This window comes from Pelobates fuscus, chromosome 2 (assembly GCF_036172605.1).
Source record: "Pelobates fuscus isolate aPelFus1 chromosome 2, aPelFus1.pri, whole genome shotgun sequence".
NCBI classification, from domain to species: domain Eukaryota; kingdom Metazoa; phylum Chordata; class Amphibia; order Anura; family Pelobatidae; genus Pelobates; species Pelobates fuscus.
In genome coordinates, this window is record NC_086318.1 from 326,242,077 (window position 1) to 326,267,068 (window position 24,992).

General features: G+C 38.0%; 1 protein-coding gene across 1 annotated transcript in view; it reads left to right on the forward strand.

Annotated features, from left to right (window-relative positions):
• Positions 1 to 24,992, forward strand: part of ASCC3 (activating signal cointegrator 1 complex subunit 3) — a 647,451-nt gene that overhangs the window by 55,771 nt on the left and 566,688 nt on the right. The window contains exon 4 of the mRNA XM_063443555.1: positions 245 to 825. Within this exon, the coding sequence (XP_063299625.1) occupies positions 245 to 825 (581 nt within the window). The remainder of the gene's footprint in view (positions 1 to 244; positions 826 to 24,992) is intronic.

The following is a 24,992-nucleotide window of genomic DNA, read 5'->3' on the forward strand; positions in this document are numbered from 1 at the left end:
ATTGTTCTGCAACGAGTGACTTTCAATCTGCCGATCCTTGGTTCAATAATTCAGACTTAAACATTTACATAAGGGTGACTTTGGGGTAGTAATTTTCCCAGGTTGTCATTTTTATTGTATGTGCATGTGATTTGGAGTGAAAGGTTTAAGCTATTACAGAAGAGATGACACACATTTATTTACAGGCAGTTTAAGTCATAAATACGTACGCCAATATGATTTCTTCTTTCTTTCTTTTTTCTAGTTGGAACTGACCATGGACAGGAGGCGATTGAAAGTGGAGCTGTGTTCCTGCTTAAGACCTTCTACGACAAGGAAAGTGTTGGTCAAAAAGAGACCAAGGCCATCAAGCAAATGTTTGGTCCATTCCCATCAACTTCTGCCACTGCAGCATGCAACGCTGCATCTAGAATCGTTTCTCAGCTTTCTCAGGATCAAGTTAACAGACTTGCAAAGTTGTTTCAAGAAAATGGAGGTGAAGGCAGAATGTTGTTTGGAAATAACGTGGTGTTCTCTTTAGAAATGTATGAACTGGAAGCAGCTGATGATTTACCAATCAATGGCACAACTGATATTGAAGATAGGCTAACCTTAGATTTAGGAAAATTCCATGTTAACCACATAGACCAAAGAAAATATGTTGACCAAACAAGGCACAAAACGAACGACAGTGGTGACGACAGCTCATTTTTTCGGGATGAAGTTGAGAGATATGTTCTTAATTCTTTACAAAGTAACTCAGGAACTCCTACAGTAGATGACCTTTGTGGTACTTTGTTTGAGATGCTTGCATCTGCAAAAAGCAATGACGAGTTACAGAATGAGGTATGTAAAACTGTTTTATTTCTTCTGTATAATATTGAGCAGATATGTTGTCTTGCCAGTAAGGTGGTGTTCATTAAAAGTAATTCTCTAATGGGGAATGCTTAATGCTTAAAACCTTCTTTTTTTTTTTTTTTTTTTTTTTTTTTAAGCTTCAAGTAATAGTTAGTGTCCTTTTTTGTTAAGCAGCAAGACCCCTGACATTTAGTTAGAAAGTATTAATTTCCAAAATGAGAGAATGTTATATGGGTGTGTTGGGATTGAGGACCATGCCAATATGTGATAAGAATGGATGAATGCAGAACTACATGTGCCTGTTATCCAAAAAGGCCTGCAATGAGGGGAAAATAATCCAGAATTTAAAATAGTCTCCACCCGTCTACAAGCTGTGAGGCACTAGACAGTCAAATGAATAAAAACGTACAAAGTACATGGTAAGATAATTACCACTTACATCACTGTAACAGCAGAGAAACCATAGGTTATTGATAGGGAAGCGATAAGGACTTTTCTATTCCTTGCTTGTAAAGTAGCGATCTCTTGGAACAGCTGGTGGGGACTTTGGGACTTAATAAGTCGTGCGTTCTTTCTAACACCTAATTTTTCATGGTGTCTGGTACCAATGCCACAAAGAGCTAAAGCTTTGGTATCTTCAGTAATCCCCCTGATCTAGACATTGTTCGTACAGTAATAATCCTCCAAATGTGTGAGTTTTAAAGGAACACTATAGCGTTAGGAATACAAACATATATTACTTATTCTGTAATGTTATAATATATTTTTTAGGTGGAAGCCCCCCTGAATTATTGAAAAATTTGACCACCCGGCCTCCGCTTGCTGAGATTGTTATTTCTGATGAACCCAATACTTCCCCAAAAGATAGCACTGGGGAGGCTAGTGCACATGTGTGGCAATCATCATGCTCTCCCATTCAGCATTTCCTCATAGAGATTCATTGATTCAGTGCATCTCTATGGGGAGCTTACAGCTTCTGTATGCAGAGCGTATTGCAATCTCTGTAGAACCCAAGAAGGCAAGAAACCCAAGAAGGCCCTCTAGTGACTGTCTGAGTTACAGCCACTACAGGTGTTAATAGGTAGCAATGTAAACTGTGCATTTTACTTAGCTTCTCAACCATGTGTTCTTTATCATTTTCCTCAGAGAATCTTTGCTTTAGTAGTATCATGTATGCTGCTCAATATTTACTCTTTATTTAATGTAAAATTTAAATACGTAAATATATATATTCTCTTGGATACTCTGATTGCTCAACAAAATGTAAGTTAAGTAACATAAAAAGTTGAGTTCATTTAAGTAAAAAATACACCATTAATTTTTAAATAAACCTTTACAATGTTCATAATACTGTACAGACAGGTCCTCTTTTGGCTGCTTCCAGAACAACATAGTCTCTTCTTAATGTCTTGCCGTTATTGGCTCACTTTCTCAGACCTGCTGTTTTTGAGTGTGTCTGACAATCCTTATATTGTACATGTTCTTTGACTGCCACTAAACACAAATCTGTATGAGACAGCAAAAGAAACTGCAGTTTAGTTTAATGACTGACAAGATGCCATTGTCATGCGTGTGTCGTGAAGAAGTCTTAAGCTTAGCACCTGCATTTTTGCTCAAGGTACAGTAAGTTCATCTAATGCAGTGAGCATTATGCACCTTGAAAAACTAGCCTGATTATTTACTAAAGTGAGAATTGTCTGGAAGCTTTGAGAATTTTCCCAATTTGGCCCCAGATTTGAAATTCTCTGCAAGTTCTTGATTTTTCTCACTTTCGTGCATAAGCCTCTTAGTGTTTCTCATCCAGGAGGAAATATTAGCGGAGTATGTAATTTAATCTATACATTTGATTTCACTTTTTAGCATACTGTGTATGTATTGAATCGTATTGCTTGTCAAGTGAAAATGTTGACTTTTACAATTTAATCTGGTTTTAATATCACTTTAAAATGGTTCTAAGCTCTCCGTCAGCTGAGACCCCCCTTCTTGGGATAGATTCCTCTGTGTCATTCTGGAGCGAGACATGATGTATTGTAACACACAAGTGAAATGCAAATGTTGTTGCTTAACCTTCTGCCAAACTCATTTAAACAAGCCATCATAGAAACTGTCAGGAATCACAGAACATTAGGGATTCTAAATGGCATCAATAAATTCTACAAGCGAGGGCTGCACCTCTCTGACCTCCTCAGTTACGTCTACAAAAGATTGAATAGGATTATTCATTAATAATGAGTGATAACTGATATGTAGCATGCATACACATTATTTGTACACTTTATCTTCCATGCTCTATATCACATTGCCCCACATATTATTAAATAACCATAAGCCCTGAAAGCAGACCATTTTTACTGTATTTTGGTTCTGAAAGTGATAATTGTTATTATATCTGGTAAAGTTCAACCATACATACATCTATTTAGAATGAGAAAGAGAGAAAAGATACACTCTGCTGTGTGAAGTAAAAAGGAAAGTATTACTTGTCTCTCCGCAGCCACCAAACCTCATTGGCAGAGATTATCATTTTTTACCAATCCAATGCTTTTTCATAGGGAAGCATTGGGAGATTGTTGCGCAGCAAAACCTGTGCTTTACCAATCAGCATCTCTTCTTAGAACTGCATTGATTCAATGCACCTCTTAGTCTTTAGCATCTCCATTACCAATGTGAAGACGCTGAATGTAGGGCATGCAAACATTGCAGGACCGAACCCAGGAAGTCCGTCTAGTGGCCGTCTGCGTGACTGCTTAATAGGCTTCAATGTAAACACTGCCTTTTTTTCTGAAAAGGCACCTTGTACAATGCTAAGCCTGCTATAGACACCAGAACCACTGTATAAAGCTGCATTAAGTGCAATGATGTATTATCTGAAAATAATACTATTGCATAAACAGTTTGTTCTTCAGTGTAGGCATACATTTTGCGAAACTTAAAAAGGAAGCCTTATACCACTTGTATATCCATCTGGGTTCACATTCAAGGGGCAATCCAGAACCAACATCCCAGTATGATTTCCTCCGCACCTTTCTAGCATGTGAAGCAAGATGTACCTCATTACTCCTCCAGGCACAGTACGGAGCAACGGCTTTAAAAATCTATTCCAATAAAATACGTACTTATAATTATTGTCTTACTCTGTGTGAGATGTGGCAGCTAGGAGAATGCCTTTTGACTTTTATTATTTTAGTAAGGGAAAACACAAAGCATCTTCACATGTATAGAAAATATAGTTCTAGAGGGAATCTATCCGCTTTGACTTTGTGTCTCATTTAAAAAAGTATTATTGAACGAATAAATCTTAGTTGGGGACCATTTTATTTCTGCATAATCACCTGTCCTAAACTTATCTACTAAGTTCACTTGTCCTTCTGAACCTGCCACTACCTATTACAGGGATTCACTGCATTGAGTGGCAGGGCAGCTCTGTACATGCTGTCAGATGGCCATTTATAATGAGGGGTCACTGACACTTTCAATCACCTTTGCAAAAGACTGTGTTTTAAAGCTCTTGAATCCCAATGGCAGAATCTGAGACTGAATAAAGAAACATTTGTAAATGCACGTTTTACACACACAAAAAAACAGCCCTCCAGCATTGCTACAAATAGTAACAAGAAAAGAAAAGTATTATACTTCAACTTTCCTATTTTTCCATGCCATGACAAATTCACTACTATTAAAGAGCAATGGATGCAATACACTTAGGAGAGATTGATAGAAGCCCAGACACTGGTTTATCATTCTATTCTGTTAAATGGTATTCACTAGGGATCCATGGATAGTTACTACATGGAAAAATGTAAGTCCGAGAGAGAGAGACTATCTTTCTGCATGAGTCACCTCTCTCATCTCCTAATCAGATGGAACTACCTGCAGTAGACTCCTGGAGATCCCTTTACAAGAAACTGCTATAAAATGTTTAGTGGTATATAATGCAAAACTTTACTAAAAATAATGTAAGGTTATTTAACTGCAGTTACTTACGTGTTCCATGATTTCTTGCTATTAACAATAATAGACAAACAGCAGTTTAACGTGTGTATAAAAAGCTGCAAAATTGAGCCCAAGAGGTCTAAAAACAGTCAAAATCTATTAAGATAACAGCACACAGAAGAGCAACTTCCGTGCATCACGTAAAGCCTGCTGAAGCTTTAAATGGTATTGTAATAGATGTTTTACAATATAAGCAATGCAGTTTTATTGGAGAAATGGTAATTCAAGAGCCCAAATGCACCCAGTTTTATGACCGCTACATTGTGAATTCCAGGGAATGTATTTTTTTCCTTCGCTATCCTCAGATTGTGTAAAATAACATTTGTGGCTTTCTGTGCTATAAAACCTCGATAACTCAGTTGGATGTAACTTTCACTTTTAATCATAGAAAGGAAAGCAATCCAGGACTTTATCTGGGTTGATTCTTGGGGGAAAAAAGTGAATTTGGATGTCATGTAGATATTCAAGTTTAATTTGCAAAGAAATAAAAAGGAAATACAAGGCACTTCCTGGTTTAAGTTTCATTAAATTTCTATGAGAACAAACTCTAATTATAAAAGAAAGTATTTAAGCCAACTATTTATTGAAAGATCTGCATATAACCTTTTGGTGTGTTGGCAGTAATGTGTGATTTCACATCCTAGTACCTTCCTAGTACAACTGACGTGGAACATCTATCCAATTCAACAATTGTACGTTGATTTCCCGACACTTAAAGCTTAACTAGAAATTATCAAGAGTTGAGCTGGGAATTTCAAATCTTGGGCCAAGATTGCCAAACTGAGGCTATGGCTATTTTGTCCTAATATTTTTGATTTTCAGCATTATGGGGAAAAAAATATGTTGCTTAGTCTGGCATTTATTTTCATTCTCTGTAACATTTGGCGACGCTCGAAGTCCCCGTGCATAGGATGGGGACGTCCATCACGATCCAGAAGTCCCTCTAGTGGCTGTCTAGTAGACAGCCACTAGAGGTGGAGTTATCCCTAGCAGGTAATTATTGCAGTTTCTTTAAAACTGCTAGAATTGCCTTTGCAGGGTTAAGTGACCTGGGTCACTGCACCCAGACAACTTCAATGAGCTGAAGTTGTTTTGATGCCTTTAGTGTCCCTTTAAGAAACAGAAAACTCCTTAGCTAACTTTTTGTTAGCTGTTGGTTTGTGCAGAAAGGCAAATTTAGCATTTTTCTTTAAAGGGAAAATGGTCTTTTTAAAAATGTCTAACAAACATAATGTTAATGTAGGAACTACAACTTTCCTAAACTTGTGCAATCAGCGCTGTTGAGTCTGGGATATACCTCCAAACATTCTCTCACACAGATGCTTGATGTGAAGGCCAAGTAAATGACCCTCAGGGTTGTGGCTAGCAAACAGGCATTCCAGTGCATTGTGCATGCTTGCCGCACTGACTATTTTTCCAGCCACAGAATGTGCATGCCCAGATTGCTATGGAAAACATGCAATTGTCCGGTGGAGAACATGTTTCTCTGCTCTATTGATGGTTGCCCTTGGTGTCTCCAAGAAGTGAGTCTCTGGAAATATATATCCGAAGTTGAAGGGTTCTCTTTCACGATCAATGACTTTTGAGTGATATGCTTAGATTTAGTTATTTGGTAATCTTATTGTACATAGTTGCTTCATTCTAAAACTATGTGTTTTGTAAAAGAATGCTGTGAAAATGAGAAATTTTCATATCATGCTCCAGTCTATCATAAATTAAACAATTATTGTGTTCCTTATCATCTGAATTGTAGTATCATCGTGCCTAGTGATCTAACAATGATAAGTGCCAGGTTTATTCTCTTTGATGTGATATCGTTGTAGGAATTCATTTTCTTGCTAGGAGAGCAATGGGCTTGCATCTCTGTCATCAAACATGACGGAAATGTTGCTGGCATTTCTGGCTTTCTGGTTGAAGCTTGTGATACGTTTTCTGACAGCTGGAGATCAATTGAATAAAGCATTTTCAAGACTTACATCTAATTATAGTTATATGTCAGTCATTTATTTTGTTCAGCAATAGTAAAGTGACTAAATATAAATATTGAAAGGGCTGAAGATACGAGAATAACAAATGGATTGCAAATGATGCATTGTGGGTACTCGTGCATGTTGTCACAGCCCACTTATGGCCAAAAAAAACTTCTATTTATCTATGCGTTTTACTAGGAAAATAAACCGCACACTGTGTAGTTGATGTTTTGTTTTGTACCTAAATGATTGCTTTGTGAAGACCAGTTCTACTCTATTCTCGGCATAGAATTGTTTTTCTTATTCATAATTTCCCAACATATTCTATAGCACTATAAAATGGAATTATTACTTTTAAATATATATACAAGTCTACCAAAGATGATTGGGAAGCTGCTGCCAGACATTATGCTAGCAGCAGTTAATGAGCCACTATCTACAATCCCAACCAACACCATCACAGAAACCAACAATCATGAAGATAAAACCGCAATTAAAGATACAGGCAACCCTTAAGGAGGTTAGCAAGGTGGATCAACTTCACAGAAGTGGGAAGATCAAGGATAGATCCTGGCTACTTAGGAAATACAAGAGTATGCCCATAACAGAGACTCTGGAAACCATTAAGCAAAGGCTGACAACATTGGAAACCAGACTTAACAGATACCCCAGGGAAGCAGAGTACATATATCCTGTTTGCTATACACTAAGGTGTATGCACAGCTGCAGAAGACACACTCACAACTATGACTGAACATTATAGAAAGAACATCTATGAGAGAGAAGCATCACATAACACAAAGTCCCTAGACTTTAAATTTAAACCACTGCATGCTCCCAGAATAGGAACACATCACCATCATAGTTGGAGATATCCAATAATGAGTAGCCCACATTGCTCAGCAGCAGGACCTGCTGCATAAATAAACAACACTGCATGAACACCTAGCAGCACAAATTAATCTGCTACTAGCAGAACAAAACTAGTCATGAAATACTCTCACAGGGGAACAAAACCATCTAACTACTGATCATCCATGCCAACACGGAATGTCCTGTCAGGCATCATAGCCTCCAAGATTGATGTGCATATGAGTCAATACATGAGCAATACTCCTCAGAGGCGCAAAAGACCAACTGCTGGTAGACCAAGCAGTCGCATGGTATTCCAAGACCAGACAGACCAATCTGTGCGCAACCTGGCATGAGGTTCCATGGCAAGACAAACCTTTCCATGCCATGTACCACCATCAGATATTGGATGTGGCTCACATTACAAAATGCTACCAGTGGCTGGAAAAAGCAGGACTGAAAGACAACACTTAGGATCTAATTGTAGCATCACAGAAAGAGGAACTCTGCACCAGATCAATAGAAGCTTTCATCTGTTACACCAGACAGGACCCAAGCTTCCGAGACAATCCAGCACCTAGTAGCCAGGTGCAAGATGCCTGCTTAAGATCATATGGGAGAAATCACAAAGGGTAGTTGAGAATCACATAGCTAAAATCCCGTGGGACTTCCAGAATCAGACAGACAAGTAAGTAGTGACTAACCAACCTGACATCGTAGTGGTAGACGGAAGACTGCAGATATAGTGCATATGGCAATATTCAGTGACCATAACATGAAGAAGGAACATGAGAAGCTGAACAAATACCAAGGACTGAAAGAAGAGCTAACAAACATGTGGAAAGTGAAGGCAGTGGTAGTCCCAGTTGTCATAGGAATGTACGTTATGTGTGTGTATGTGTGTATATATATATATATATATATATATATATATAATATATTACCATTTTGATAAACAAGATTTAAAAAAAAAATACATATATGTATATGTATTTTTATTTAAATTTACATTTTTTTTTTTTTAAATCTTGTTTATATCAAATGGAAATGTTCAATTTTCTTGGGTGGTCTTTATCCTATTGATACATAATGCTCATTTTATCAATTTTCTTCAGTTAACAAGTGAAATGCATATTATAGCAAACAATATTTCAATATTTAAACATTTTACATCACCTATTACACATTATTGGGCTGAATAAAGAAAACATGCAAGTGTTCCATATTGAGTGAAACGAGTATGTTTAGTTATACATTGATTTATAAATACATCCATAAATGTAGTTTGCAAACTTTTTATTTTTGTATTTTACCGCTACAAACTCCATCTGGCCTTTTCATTTCCCTACAGGTTAAACTGCTCATTTTATGATTTTTAGGACTGTGCTAGGATGGGTATGAGTACTGATTAATGGTAATGGCTAGGAGGGCTCATTAAAGGGACACTATAGTTACCAGAACAACTATGGCTTATTGCATTTGTTCTGGTGAGTAGAATCATTCCCTTCAGGCTTTTTTGCTGTAAACGCTGTCTTTTCAGAGAAAATGCAGTGTTTACATTACAGCCTAGTGATAACTCCACTGGCCACTCCTCAGATGGCTGCTAGAGGTGCTTTCTTGGGCAGTCCTGCTTAGTGTGCGTCACAACATTCAGTGTGTCCACCCTCTGCATGGAGACACTGAACTTTCCTCATAGAGAGATTCATTGATTCAATTCATCTCTATGAGGAGATGCTGATTGACCAGGGCTGTGTTTGACTTGTGCTGGCTCTGCCCCTGATCTGCCTCCTTTTACTATATTTAGGGGCCAAGGGGTCTAGATGGTGGTTTTAACACTATAGGGCCAGGAATACATGTTTGTGTTCCTGACCCCATAGAGTTCCTTTAAGTACAGCTTTTGTTGTCCTGAACTTGTAAAAGAGTCCAAAATCACATGATGAATTATACTGAAATAAACCATGTTAAAATTTGGAAATTTGTAATACATATAAATTGACATTTGTTTTTTTATGAAACTACACTGTATCCCTACAATCCTTAAGTAGCCATTGTGTTTGATACACTGCTGTGACATTTTCCTCACAGCTGGTGCTTTCTTTGCCATCACTACCCAGTGTTCAGTGGCTATAGGATGTATTAATTCAGTGGTCTTCAAGGATATGGTCTGAGGGTTAATAATGCAAAGCGTGTGGGCTTTCAGCTCTCGCCATTACTTTGGGAAGAATATTTAATGCAGTGCCCTAATAACAAGATAAAACCCCATTTATCTCTTCTAAAGTGTGTAAGGGGAAGGGGTTAAGGAAACAAATAGATTTCCCAAGACCGCTGCTAACATGAGATACGATTACATGCTCTCCCACAGACATATTTGTTGAAGATGAGTTAATAATTATTCTATTTTATTTATTATTGCTATTTATAAAGCGCCAACAGATTCCGCAGCGCTGTACAATTAGTGGAGAAACGTACAATATACACAGACAAATACAAGAGGTAAGAGAGCCCTGTCCGTAAGCTGATATCTAGCCATTGGAGCTCTTTTATACAAAGTGCTTGGCTAGATGGCCCGTGAGCTTACAATCTAAAGGAAACCATGGGGATTTGAGACAAGAGGTAGCAGGGGAAGTTTGGAGGTGATGGCTGAACGAGTTAACAGAGAAGCAGCTATTGGTAAGATGTTAGGGGAATGAAGAGGTAATTGGGTGAGAATCTCAAACAGCTGGAGGAGCATGCTATATATTTAGGGGGACCCTGGGTGGGTGGGAAGTGGGGAGAAAAAATGCAGTCTTTCACTGAGTTGAGTGAGGCCTGAATAACAGAGAATATGATTGAACAGTTATATGGAGGTATTTACAACTGGGGAGGAGAAAAGAGAGGGGAGGGGGGGAGAGGGGTAGAGTATCCATGTGTTCTATACTATTGAAAAGTTTAGCAACTAAATTCTATCACCCAAAATATTAATAACTGTCTACAATCTACATGAAGTATTGGTCAGAAACATTAAATGACTATAGTACATACTGCATGCACAGAATATTACAAACTACAGGTAAAATGGTTACAAATCTATAGTAATACATGAGAATGTTAGCAATCCAGGAATACAGGAGGTGGAGTATCTTCCAGCTTCAGTCAGTACCTGAGAGTGGTAGGTGTTTCACTGCTGGATGGAAAATGCAGTCTTTCACTGAGTTGAGTGAGGCCTGAGAGTGGTAGGTGTTTCACTGCAGGATGGAAAATGCAGTCTTTCACTGAGTTGAGTGAGGCCTGAGAGTGGTAGGTGTTTCACTGCAGGATGGAAAATGCAGTCTTTCACTGAGTTGAGTGAGGCCTGAGAGTGGTAGGTGTTTCACTGCAGGATGGAAAATACAGTCTTTCACTGAGTTGAGTGAGGCCTGAGAGTGGTAGGTGTTTCACTGCAGGATGGAAAATACAGTCTTTCACTGAGTTGAGTGAGGCCTGAGAGTGGTAGGTGTTTCACTGTAGGATGGAAAGTATTCTACTTAATTATTAATTTTAACAGGCCTCTGTTCTCCAGAGTTTTTTTTTCCCCCCACACTCTTGATTTAAGATCCCCCTTATGCATGCTTCTTTCATTTCCTTTGTATATACAACTTAGTTCGCCTTTCTGTAGACACTATTTTTCCCCTTCAAATATCTCTCTTCTACTCTTCTCCCAACTACATATCTTCTCACCCCCTTTTTTCACACCAAGTCACTCTTCCTCCTTTTTAGTTTGCCTTCTTCACCTTGTTCACCACTCTCCTCTCCCAAATGTCTTAGTCTCTAAAACTATACTAGCTCCCAATGTTTACCCCTCAATTTATACTTTTTTCTCTTAGTTTTTATCTCTTTACCACAATCATATCTATCATCTCTGCCACATGTCCATTTAAAAAGCTCTCCTCGTTCCACTATTCCATTATTGCCTACATTTTACTTCTATCAATATTGGCTTCACCATGTTTTCTAATAGAATTTACCTTGTGCCTACCTCTGATATCTATGCTAACTATAGCAGTTTACCTGATGATAACATAGAAGCGATAATGTCACTTCTCTGGATTGACCATTTTTCATTTCCTCATCCCAGTAAGCGCTATTGAAGTGCTACTAAAGTATATAAAAAACAAAAAATTAAAAAAGAGCTTCCGTTACATTTCTGTGTCCAGGATGAAATCATGACCAGCACATGCAAGCACCTATTCTAAGGCATTATTAATATTATTATTACTTATAAAGCGTCAACAAATTTTGCAGCGCTGTATAATGGCATCCCTTCCTTAGTGCCATATGTGCACATGGCATTGCGGGGGCTAAATTATTTGAATGGATTCCAAAATTGATGGCTATCCTGTAGGGCAGGGGTGGGGAACTTTTTATCTGCCAAGGGCCATTTGGATATTTAAAACATCCCTTGCGGCCCATACAAAATAATCAATGTTAAAATTAGCCTGCTGTATTTGGTCAAACATTTTATTAACTCACGCCTAATGTGATGGCTGGAACTGCTTCTTTTTGGTGTGATGTTAGCTGATATTGATGATGTTGCTATTCGCTGTGTGTGTGTGTGTGTGTGTGTGAGAGAGAGAGAGAGAGAGAGAGAGAGAGAGGGGTGGGGACACGGTGGGTGTGTGAAGGATGCTGTGTGTGTGAGGGGGTGTAGTGTATTTGTGTGACGGGTTCTGTGTGTGTGGGAAGGGGTGCAGTGGGTTTGTGTGAGGGTTCTGTGTGTGTAAGGGGGGGTGTAGTGTGTGTGTGTGGGGGGTTCTGTGGGTGTGAGGTGGTGCCGTGTGTGTCAGGGGTCTATATTGTGTGTGTGTGTGTGTGTGGGGGGAGGGAGGGAGGGGGGTTAATCAGGGAGAAAATCTATATATTTTTCTTTAATTAAAATGTTTGTACCCCCCCTCCCCTCCTTCGTACTTCTGGCCTGGAAGGAGAGGACATATCACTGCAATCCCTGGTGGTCCAGTGGTTTCATGTGCACCTTAGCCTGCAGCTCCTCTGGCTGCAGGCTGACTTCACTATTTTCTTCCCGGGAGCACAGCGCTGTTGGAGCGTTGCCATGGTAACGTGCGGCAACACTCCGACCTGCATGCTCGCGCGAGGATCGCAGCCTCCTGGGTCCTAGCTTCCTCCCTCTCTCTCCTTTAACAAATTGCCCGGAGGGTGGCCTGAAAAAGGTAGATAGCAGAGCCGGCTTTCCACGGGCAGGTCGTTCCCCACCCCTGCTGTAGGGAAACCAGAGAGCCAGTGGTAATAATAGGTTTCACTGGTATGTGTAAACTTGAATGTTTTACATGATGGTGCTAAATGATATTGAATTCAGCATTGTGTGTTAATATATGTGAATAGGGAGAATATATTGATAAACTAGGAGTTTTCCTGAGTTTTATGCAGGCTCTGCCATAAAGTAATGTGATCAAATAGCTTTATTGCTGAGCTGGATGTCTGTTGTGTCAAAAGGACATTAAGCAAAATCATATTAAGAATACCTAATTAAAAGTATTAGGAAACAATGGTATCATAGCAAATGACTGTTCAAAATCCTAGAAGTAATGAAACAATAGCAAAAACCGTGTAAGTGAAATGTAGCTTATAATTGAATGTAATTGCTTATGTGTTTCCTCTATTTTCTGATGTGTCACAAAACAAAACCTTTTTAATTTAGACGCTTGTTTCATTGATCCCAAGAGACACTCCGTAAATCATTCTGCTTCTCAGACCACTTCCAGAAACATTGGATTTAGGGTCTCTTTACATTCACTTTATTACACAATACACATGGGGGGATTGATATTTAAGCAATGCGGTGAAGCATTTCATGCAGTATATATTTTCTCTGGATGTGTAATGTTCATGTACAAGTGAATATTGTCTATTGAATGCGTGTGTATTTCATTTTTTTTTCAATGGTTTTGTGCATCATGTTTGTTTTTGTGTGTGTAAATAAATATATATATATATATATATATATATATGTGTGTGTATGTGTATGTGTTATATGCCATAGTCACTAGGTGCATAGCTAGCACTCAAAGGGACTTGTGTATGAACATAAAATGAATTATAGTGTGTGTGTGTATGTATATATATATATATATATATATATATATATATCTCTCCATGACAGCACAACAATGGGTAACGCCTCTCTATCCCTAGTTAGACAGGAACTAATTAAAAAGAAAAATATAAGTAACACCTTCCATTCCCTCCTCCAGTGGTGTATCCTGGTTTTGTGCTGGCAGGACTAGGCAGGACAAAACTCAGGCGCCCCCCCCCCAACCTTTCCCCCCGCCCCGCATTCTAAATACACACACACACATTCACTGACAGATACGCATACACTAGCTAGCAGAAACACACACTAGCTAGCAGAAACACACACTAGCTAGCAGAAACACACACTCGCTAACAGAAACACACACACACTAACAGACACTCACATTCAGTAACAGACAAACACACTCACTAGCAGACACAAACTAGCAGACACACACACTAACAGACACACACACGCACACGCACGAACAGACGCACGCACGCACGAACAGACGCACGCACGCACGAACAGACGCACGCACGAACAGACGCACGCACGAACAGACACACGCACGAACAGACGCACGCACGAACAGACGCACGCACGAACAGACGCATGCACGAGACACACACACATACATACATAGAGACACGCATACACACAAACACACACGCATGCATGCAGACACATACAAACACACACTCACATATACAGACACACATACACACACACAGACATGTAGACATACATACAAATACACACACAGACAGACAGACACACACACAGATATACTGATACAGACATTCTCTATCACACACACACACACACAAACTGTTAAAAATAAATTGTGACTTACCTGGGGTCCAGTGGCTGCCTCATGCTGATGGGAGTCAGAGTTCCCACTCTAACTCCCTCCTCTCCTCCTGCGCGGCGCTCTGTTGCTGGGAGGAACTTACTGCTTCCTCCCAGCTCTGACATCATCACTGGGTGCTGACCGGGCCCCAGAAAATCCATTTATATCGGGTGGCCCCAAGAGCATGGGCCACCCGATGGGCTCCTTCAATGGGGCCGCACCAAAACGCCAGCGGGCACCCAGGTAGCTGGGGTCGACAGAGCCACTGGACCCCCTGGAATGACGGGCCGCGACCGCGGTAGTGTCCCATTGCGTATACACATACAAAAGTCTTGCAACGCCTGCCTGTAGATGAAATTCAATATATATATATATATGAATATAAATAAAAATAAAAACACATAATAGAAAATAGATTATATACTAAATAAAAAGATATATTTAATGTAGACCTTAATATGAATCGCTTTATAACTTAAAACATTTGAGGTAAAAACACTTGACTCATCAGCATAAGCATACATTTACATAGTTCACAAGTTCCCTCATTCATCCATAAACAGCGTCCAACATTCATCCATAAACAGCGTCCAAAGTCGGGAATATCAAAGGCCCAGAGCCAGAATCACTCCACAGCAGGACAGCACACCCTCTCACAGTCGCCCCGCTTCCCGCTCCACCCAATGAACCCAAACTTTTTTTTTTCTTTTCAATTCTTTATTTGTGTGAAAACCATTTAAAAAAAAAATGTAACTGTTTTTTACAGATATGTTTGAAATGTTTTAAAAAAGCCGCAAATAATGAATACAGTGAATATATATATATATATATACACTTATTGAAACATAATAAATGTAGTTATTTGATTGGGTATCCCTTAGATACAGTGGTTATGGTACATTTTGTGTCCCTTTAAGTCACAAAACTTCTCAGAACTTTTGACCTTACTCCATGTCATTGCTTTGATAGTATCCTCAATGAGGTGACTGTAAAAGGGGTGTTAAAACTACACTTCAACTTTCAATATAGTAGTATATAGGACAGGATGGCAGCGCCTACCCGGACATTCATACATCATAGGGGAACAGTCATTATTACATTGGTTCCTGCCAGCCATAGGCTATTGTGGCAAATTGGTAGGATTATACAATATGTTATAAATTGTAACTAAATCTACATTAATACTTTTAAACAGGTAACTTTATCAAGTGTCTAAATCTTTTAAAACCAATTCACTGTATTTTGAATAGTCTTTCAATTGGTCAGTACCTTTGTGATGTTTGTATGGTCAGCTGACCATTGCTTATATTTTCTATATATTAATCATTTTATTCATCCATCCTGTGCACGGACAATAATAAATATTAAACCCCTGTATGCATTTGTTTCTATTGCATAATCATCTATCTGCATAACAATATTTACTAATGTATTCGATTGTCTTTTTAATTATGTCTTTTTTTTTTTTTTTTATAAAAGGCCCCTCTCACCTGAAATGCATACCTGCTTGTGTTTGTGCTTAAACCCAATCAGTGTACTGTCTACTTTATTTTCCTTTTTAAGTAAAAGGCTCGAGTGCAGTTTCTCCCAGGTAATGGTGTTAGGAGTAATTAATAGCTTTTATTTTCAGACACCTTATTTGTTAACTACTTTAACAATGCCAGAGCCAAGGTCACTTTACAGCTTAATTAAGACTGCTTGTAATGGGAGGATTATTTATTTCTGAATGCTATAATTAATTCAGTGGGCTGTACATAAGGTTAAAAGCAGGTACTCTCGAATTTAAAAGCTCACTCGACATTTTGCTTTCGCAAGTGAGCATATTAATTGACAGGTTACCTATGCTGTGGGCATACACTGGGTTTGATTTGCATCACACCAGAGAACCAATTTCTCGCTTGTAATTTCAGCAGGATAAAGTGTTATTATTGGAGCTTATAACCTGTTTCAGTGCATATTAGACAAGTAAATTGATTTGAAAGGAAAAGGCAAAACCGTTTTCCTCTCCCCGTATCCATCACTAATCATAGAGCTTAATACTGACCTCCTGAGAGGGGTAGTCTGAAAGTATTTAGATCATGGTTGAAAGCTTGTACATGTTGTTCATTCCTCTGGCTGTCACTGACAGCACTTCTTCACATACATTATATACTGTCATGCTGTTTTCTGCTGTCTTCCTAAATTTGGTGCATCGTCTCAGGTTTGTGGGAACTGTCCTGTGGGTAAAATGCCACGTCGCATTGTACATTATGAGCATGTCTAAGCTCTGCTAATTCCAGAACCAGTGCTTTTTATATATTCGCTATACTTAAAGATAAATGGTACAAAGAAAGGGCAGAAAAAAATTCTGTTTTGTTTTTGTTTTTTATTGTTATGCCGCCTTGTGTAAAGAACAGGTAAATATATAGCCAATGCAAGTTACTTGGGAAATCTATTTTATTCCCTACTATGTATTATTAAAGGCATCAATATTACTCAAACTAGAGTATAGGCTCAATTTAAACTTAAACAAGCTGCAGTCTGCTGCAAAAGCACATTGGATGCATAATTATATTGATTTCTTAGGTTTATACTAGGGATCGACTCAATTATTTTTTTTTTGAGTCGATACCGATAATCTCTGAACTTTCAGGCCGATAGCTGATAATTTACAGATATTCTGTACATTTATCATTTTGAAAAAATAAACATTTTCTACACAAATCTACTGTTAACTGAACATTATTATTTATTTGTTTTGCAAATCTTTTTTTTTATTAAGGTAAATGCACAAAATATACATACCAGTCAGCATTTTTTTATGTTTTCAAGAATATATGTGTGTGTGATTGATGCAGTGAGAGTATTTGATTAGTGTATGCAGTGTGTGTTTGTGTAGTGGATGCAGTGTGTGTTTGTGTAGTGGATGCAGTGTGTGTTTGTGTAGTGGATGCAGTGTGTGTTTGTGTAGTGGATTCAGTGTTTGTGTTTGTGTAGTGGATGCAGTGTGTTTGTGTTTGTGTATATAATGAATGCAGAGTGTGTGTTTGTATAGTGAATGCAGTGCGTGTGTAGTGTGCGTAAAGTGAATGCAATGTGTGTACAGTGAATGCAGTCTGTTTGTGTAGTGTGTGTATATATAATGAATGCAGAGTGTGTGTGTGTGTGTGTAATGAATGCAGTGTGTATGTGTATATAATTAATGCAGTGTGTGTGTGTGTGTATAGTGAATGCAGTGTGTGTGTGTGTATATATATATATATATATATATATATATATATATATATATATATAGTGAATGCAGTGTTTGTGTAGTATGTATATCGTGAATGTAGTGTGTGTGTGTGTATATAGTGAATGCAGTGTGTTTGTGTGGCCTGGGGGGGGGGGGGGGGATGTGGCATTGACTGTGCAGTGGGGACCCGCAGCAAGCTCTTACTTACCTTCCCAGCAGCTCCCCTGTCTGTGTGCCGCGCGGATCGTTGCCATGCCATGGTAACCTGTGGCGACGCTCTGACATACGCGGGACTCACGAGATTTAGACAGGGGAGCTGAAGGGAGCTGCTGGGAAGGTAAGTTAGAGCTTGCTGCGGGCTCTCCAGGTCCTGGTTTGCATTATCGGCAATATTGGTATCTCTATAGACCGATACAGATATTGCCAAAAATATTGGCCAGACCGATAATCAGTCGATCCCTAGTTTATACATTTGAAAAGCTTTGCAGCTGTACAATCAAAAATACAAAGTTTGACATAACTCAAGCAATACATGTAGACTAATAAGTACCGTAAATGTAAAAAAAAAAAAAAGTATAATCTTAAAAGCAAAATCGTGTGTTTTATCCAGTCTAAAAATAAAAATGGAGAGTATCTTCCTGCATTTTAAAAGGAAGGCACCATTACCAAATATGATATCTTCCTGTAGATGCCTGCTCCAAATCAGGCCAACGTATTTTGTGCTTTATATAAAACCATAATACAGTTGTGCTATTTTCTGCATTACGTTGGTTATTTCTGAAATGTGGGTAGGCTCAGCCCTTCTCTTGCCTTGGGGAGATGTACAGACATGTGTTTCACTTGTGGGCCTTTGTGCTAACATTGCACCGAACATTCATCTTAATGATATTAATTCTACCCAGCCAGTGAATATGTGTGTATTCCCATGCTTACAAGTCTGTTTTTACCCTAGAAAGAAATGGGACAAAGTCCCAAAAAGCATGCCACCGTGATCTAAAGCAGGACTAGTCAGGCCTAAAATGTTAACACCACTGCAAACCAGAGCATACCCACCAGCGATGAATTTCTACTAACCAGGGCTATATTTTCACTTGCTATTGGCTAGTGGCGAGTGACAATTTTGAGCCCTGATCTACGGTATTTCAGCAGATCTTTACACAATATGAAGGGAGAGCAATCTTGGATGAGTGAACCATTTGAGGGGTGGACCATTTGTTCTTCAAATTCTTTCATGTTCGATTTGAGGCAAGACAATTTTTCCAGGTTTGGGACAATCAGACAAGGTTAGGGAGTATGATTAATAGCTGTTTGACAAAGAAAACAATCACAGCAACATACACCATTGATTTGTGTATATGTTATGTTAATTGTGGGAAATCACGGCTGGGTTACAAGTAGTTATAGTGAAAGGGCAGGAAAACGTGCAAAATATGCTAGTCTTGCTAGTAGTGTGTGATTAAAATAATAAAAAAATCAATTTTGATTGAGGTAGACTAGCGCTGGCAAAAACCATTGGATTCTTTGGGCTAATACTTAAATAACTTTGGGCTTCTTTGGGCTAGTACATAAATAACAGAACACTACCTTTAAAAGGGAGATAGGCTGATAACAAATTTTCAGGGGTTTTGCCATCTTTTAGTATCATCATTTAGTATGTCCATGAAGTTATCTGGAATCTAGAATATCCATAAAATATGAATACTATTAATACAGGAAGGTTTTAAGATATCATAAGGTTCTAGCTACAATAAGAATATAAGGAAAATAGTGACAAAACATATGTTTTGGAATCTGAGGCACCGGAAAATAAAATGCATATTTTAAGTAAACATTTTTGGGGGAAACATTAAATAAAACTACATGTACCATAATAACATCTTATGTGTATCGGGGATGTAGCATGTGTAGGTATAAGGAATAAAGTTTAAATGTGTAGAGATGCAGTGTGTATGCGCATTTGTGAGGTAGGATAAGGGCTGTGTTCTGTAGTGGAGTGCGAGGTGTAGTTAGATACAGTGCTCCTCAACCCAATCTTTAAAATCCACCAGGGCTTAAGGATTTAGAGACTATCCTGTTCTTTTAAAATGATAAAATCTTGGGGTCTTATTACTCATTGGAATGTAAAGAAAACCATTGGCTTGGAACATAAAATGACCAGTGAGGGGGACACAACATTCCTTGGTGGTATTCTAGATGCTCCTGCTTGCACTTCCGATGGGGGAAGACTCTTATTGCGAGCTTTGGCATTGTTCAGCATTGGAGCGTTACAGTGGTAATCTATGACGTTTCGACAGGCCAGGGCTCATGAGAAATGGATAGAGCCTGAAGCTTCTAGAATAACACTGGACTACGAGGTAATGTTTACATTTTGGAAATCACACATTCTTAAATGAAAGCGACTGTGTAACTTTTTTTTTTATTACTAGATTATGTTTTAAGTAATCAAGAGGGGGGGGTAGAAATACAGAATCAGAGAAGGTGGTGGTGGGGGGGGGAGGGAGTTTAGAGGTCCAAGCTGTTCGATGGTTTACATAAGTGAAGCAGATACATATACAGCATTAACATGAAGTTGGTTCGTTACATAGCGGTTGTGGTCGTGTTTGGGCCTTGTGTGTCACCGGGTCGGTTGGGTATCTAACCTATTTTTAATGCTTCAAGTTGACTCAGTCATTGTGACTTTGGGTCTTTACTCCAAAACACAGTGAAGACAGCAATGACCTGTTGAGGGATGTTCGATATATATATATATATAGCACATTCAGCCAGGCCTATGCTCTGAAAATATGGTATTTTACTGTGTAGAGCAGAGAAACTGTTGGTTGGAAGCCACTAATTTAATCAACTGTCAACAAATCCTTTTGAAAATGCAAAAGAATCAAAATGTTTTTAAACTTCAATTTGGTGGGTTTGGCATGTGTGATGCATAATCCTATTTCCCGGGTGGCTTTGTGAATAATCAGATTTCTCAGTAGGCTCTATTCTCAGATTTAAGCCCATTGATTTAGCATATAATTCTGATTTGCAATTTGTTTTGTTATTTTCTTCCACTCTACTTTAAAACTTAATTAAGAATAGAATAATATAGCAGTAGGATTTCAAGTGTTGGCAGTTGTGATGGCAGTGATAACAAGCCTCTGTACAATATGCAAAAGAACTAACCATGGCTTTAAAACTTTTAAAATTGTCCAAGTGGAAATTAGAAAACCGTTATTTATTGCAAACATTTGCTTAATACCTGATATTAAACTTGTATTTGTTGTTCTTTTTATTATATTTACCTACATAATCGCCTTCATGGCTGCTATACCTGGATCCGTTTTTCTGGTTACAGCCTGGGTAGGGGTGTTTATTGTAGAATGACCGCTCCCATGATGCTTTGCCAGTTGAAGTTCTGCTGATTTAACTTGTGTCCGCACTTGGTATGGAAATATTTGCATTGCTAGGATACCTACTTCGTATTCGCATAAAGATTAATTCTGCCAGAATTAAAGGACCACTATAGGCACCCAGACCACTTCAGCTTAATGAAGTGATCTGGGTGCCAGGTCCAGCTAGATTAACCCTTTTTGCAGTAAACATAGCAGTTTCAGAGAAACTGCTATGTTTACCTATGGGTTAATCTAGCCTCTAGTGGCTGTCTCATTGACAGCCGCTAGAGGCGCTTCTCACTGTGTTTATCACAGTGAGAAGACACCAGCTTACATAGGAAAGCATTGAGAATGCTTTCCCATGAGACTGGCTGAATGCGCGCGCGGCTTTGCCGATGCCGGAAGAAGAGGGAGGAGAGTCCCAGTGCCGAGGGAGCCCGGCGGGGGGGAAAAAAGGTAAGGGATTAACCCCTTCCTCCCCCTTCAGCGCCACGGGAGTGGGATCCTGAGGGTGGGGGCACCCTCAGGACACTATAGTGCCAGGAAAACGAGTATGTTTTCCTGGCACTATAGTGGTTCTTTAATGCCACAGTAACAGTGATAATGACTGGATATGCAGGTATCTCACTGTGCTATGAGAGCCAAACTGTAGTATCTTAACGTTAACCTTAATTACTTTATTTTAAAAAGCACATATCACACCGTTAATCCAACTGAGAATAAAATAAGTTTTCAGTGGGAGAACTCTTTTGGATTATATGCAGTATTCTTGCTGGTTAAGGATTGCTCAACAGCATTGCATCAAATGGTAGATTGCGTCTATGTATAGACATGTAGCTTTATAAGCCTACTTCCTAGACGATATAACAGCAAACCTTCCCAGTCTGTCCAAATTGCAGCCAGGTTTACAAGTAACCTGTGTCTTGATAAGGCAAATAAATCAACTCATTAACCAGTGTATACAGAGTGCTCGTTGTGGAATAATGGTTAAAATCTCTCCCACCTCACTTGAGGTGGAGTTTTAGATTAATCAAGTTTTAGAACACTCACATTATGGCTAACTGGCTGTAGTTTAACTAAACTTTTTTCCAAGGGAGTATTGGGAAGTGGAATTGTTGACACTATTGCCCATAGTAACATTTTTCTATTGAAAAAGGAAAAATGAATGTGTTCTTGGGAAAAAAGGAACTGAATATTCATCTTGCAAAATTATTTTCCATATTTATATATGCTAACCACTAGTGTTATCCAGTGAGATTTTAAAGATAGATAGATATAGTTATAAAGGGCATATTTCAATTGGAGACATTCCTACTTCATTCTCTTTGCTGCTATTGTTCTTGAAGAATCGGACTCCAACCTTGAGGGCATCATTATGCCCCAAAAGGACAAAAAAAAAATTTTTCACTACAGAGTGTCAATTTATTTTTTGCTTGGGTCAACAAGAAGGCTTGTTTTGTCCTGTTTTGAGGTATTCCATATTTTGTTTGTTGCATTCCAAATAATGAATTCATTGCTGGAATTATGTTGTGCTTGGTAACAATTCAAATCATTTTATGCAGCTTTCACTGTACTCAATATAGACCATACATTTTAAAACACACTAGGAAAAGGAAAAAAGAAATCAACAAAGCAAATAATGAGCAAAACAACATTGCTTTGACCTTTTTATTGTCATTCTTTTCAATATCGGGTACAACACAAGTTCTGCATTTTGCTGGAGAGATATGAACATTTAAAAACACTTTTTTTTAATTTTTTTTAAGAATAAGGTTTATCCAAATACATTTTGGGGTGAAATTAAACATCATCTTTAAAGATAATTGACTGTTTTGTCAAAAGCACTGCTCTGTGAACAAACAGATCAATTGACTAATTCCATTGGCTTTGTGATAGTAGAGGGGATGTTTTAATAACATTTGTTTGTAATTTGTTTTGTTTTCGAAGGGGCATTAATAATAGGCTAATGTGTTAGCTTTTTTTTTTAGGTAAGATTTTTGATTGCTGCTTGTTCATCACTGTTCTCTTTCGTGTGCTCAAACAGATCTGTCTGCAACGCTGATTGATGTGCACCTCAACCTTTTGGCACAAACAGCTGAATTTGAAAACTATCGCATGATAGTACGGTGCTCCTCAAACCAATCTTTAAGAATCACTAGGGGTTAAGGATTTAGAGACTGTCGTGTTCTGATAAAATCATAAGGCCTTGTTAATCTTTGAGGAGTATAAGAAAAACCTTTGGCCTAGAACATACAACGATCTAAAGTTTATTTAAATAGTCCGTGGTACATTTTCTATATATTTACCTAGATGTAGTGTAACGTTGCTTGATGTTATAATTTTACAGTTTCTTCTGTGACATCAGCTTACCCTTCCTTATATGGATTATTATTTGTTCTCTAATGGCAAAAAATTTATAAATGTGGTATTTATGATTTCACCAAAAGGGTCAAGGCTACTAAATTATTTTTTTACATTTTTTTTTGTATTTCAGTCCTCTTCTAACATACTGTATTCACGAACAGCATATAATTGTCTGTTATTTAGCAGATTGTTTTGAGTTTTAAAAATGATTTTAGCTAGAATTTAAGACAAGCAGAATGCGTGCAATTTTGTCTTTGCATTTTCTACCATTCATTCTTCAATGATCAATAATGAACTATTCTTTTGGCCTGAATTGGGCAGAATCACTGAATAAAAAAAAAAAATCCCTTTTTTTTTTTGTTTTGTTTTGAAATTCGTTCCTTCTTTTTGATGTGTTTTTATGTCTTATATAAGTGCATCCCCTCTAATAAATCCAATATTAATTTGACTCTCTATGTGGAAGTTTACATTATAGCTAACTTAACCCCTTAAGGACACATGACGTGTGTGACACGTCATGATTCCCTTTTATTCCAGAAGTTTGGTCCTTAAGGGGTTAATGAGTGAGGTGCTAAGAATTTGTGTCCATTCTCACAAGTGCTAACCTACAGAAGAAGTAAGTGAAAAAAGAGATTTAAATGAGCAGTGAAACAGTGCCCCTGCTGTGTAGACGTGTGGTTCAATAAACTATTAATACAAGCTCCTGTTGAAAAGAAATCCCAAACACAATCTCCGAGAAGCCTGCTGCAGAATACAGATATTGCCATCTGCTTTCCAGTGTTCTATTCTTTGTTTGGGAAGCTCAATTGTAATTTAATTTTTGCTTACCAACAAAATACCTCTGAATACCCAAGACCGTAAGATATGATTTTGAGTAACGGAAACTAAATCCTATCCAAATAAAATGTCTGTTAGTACAGTTTAGTCCTCTATAACCTTCTGTGTAATTGCAGAAATATATATTATGTGTGTAACTTGGTGTCTGTCAAACCAGTTCTCAGGATTCACCACCATGCAGAACATGTCTATTACTGGCTGATAAACCTTTAAAATAATTTCATTTTAAAATACTTTGATATTATTTTGATATATTGATATACAGATTTTTTTTTACACTTTATATATTTTGTGCTATTTTAATATATAATATTTTATTGTATTAATAAAAAGAAAATGATTTAAAAATATTAAACTTACTCACAAAGCTTATCTAAACATATTAAAATCGAGACCTACATAGACCAAGTCCTGCCACTACTTAGGTGTGTCAATAAAATGGACCACGTATCAACTAACCTATGCCAAAGTAATTACATCCTAAAAAAAATCTGGAATGTTAGTGGGGGAACAAAGACAAATCAGAAGAGTACTGATGTGCTTTTATAACACACTTAATGACAATTAGGGCTTTCTGCACAAACAGAGAATTGACAAGACAATTAAAATTTCAGAAACACTGCACATACAGATTCCTACAACCATTATCACTTCTAAA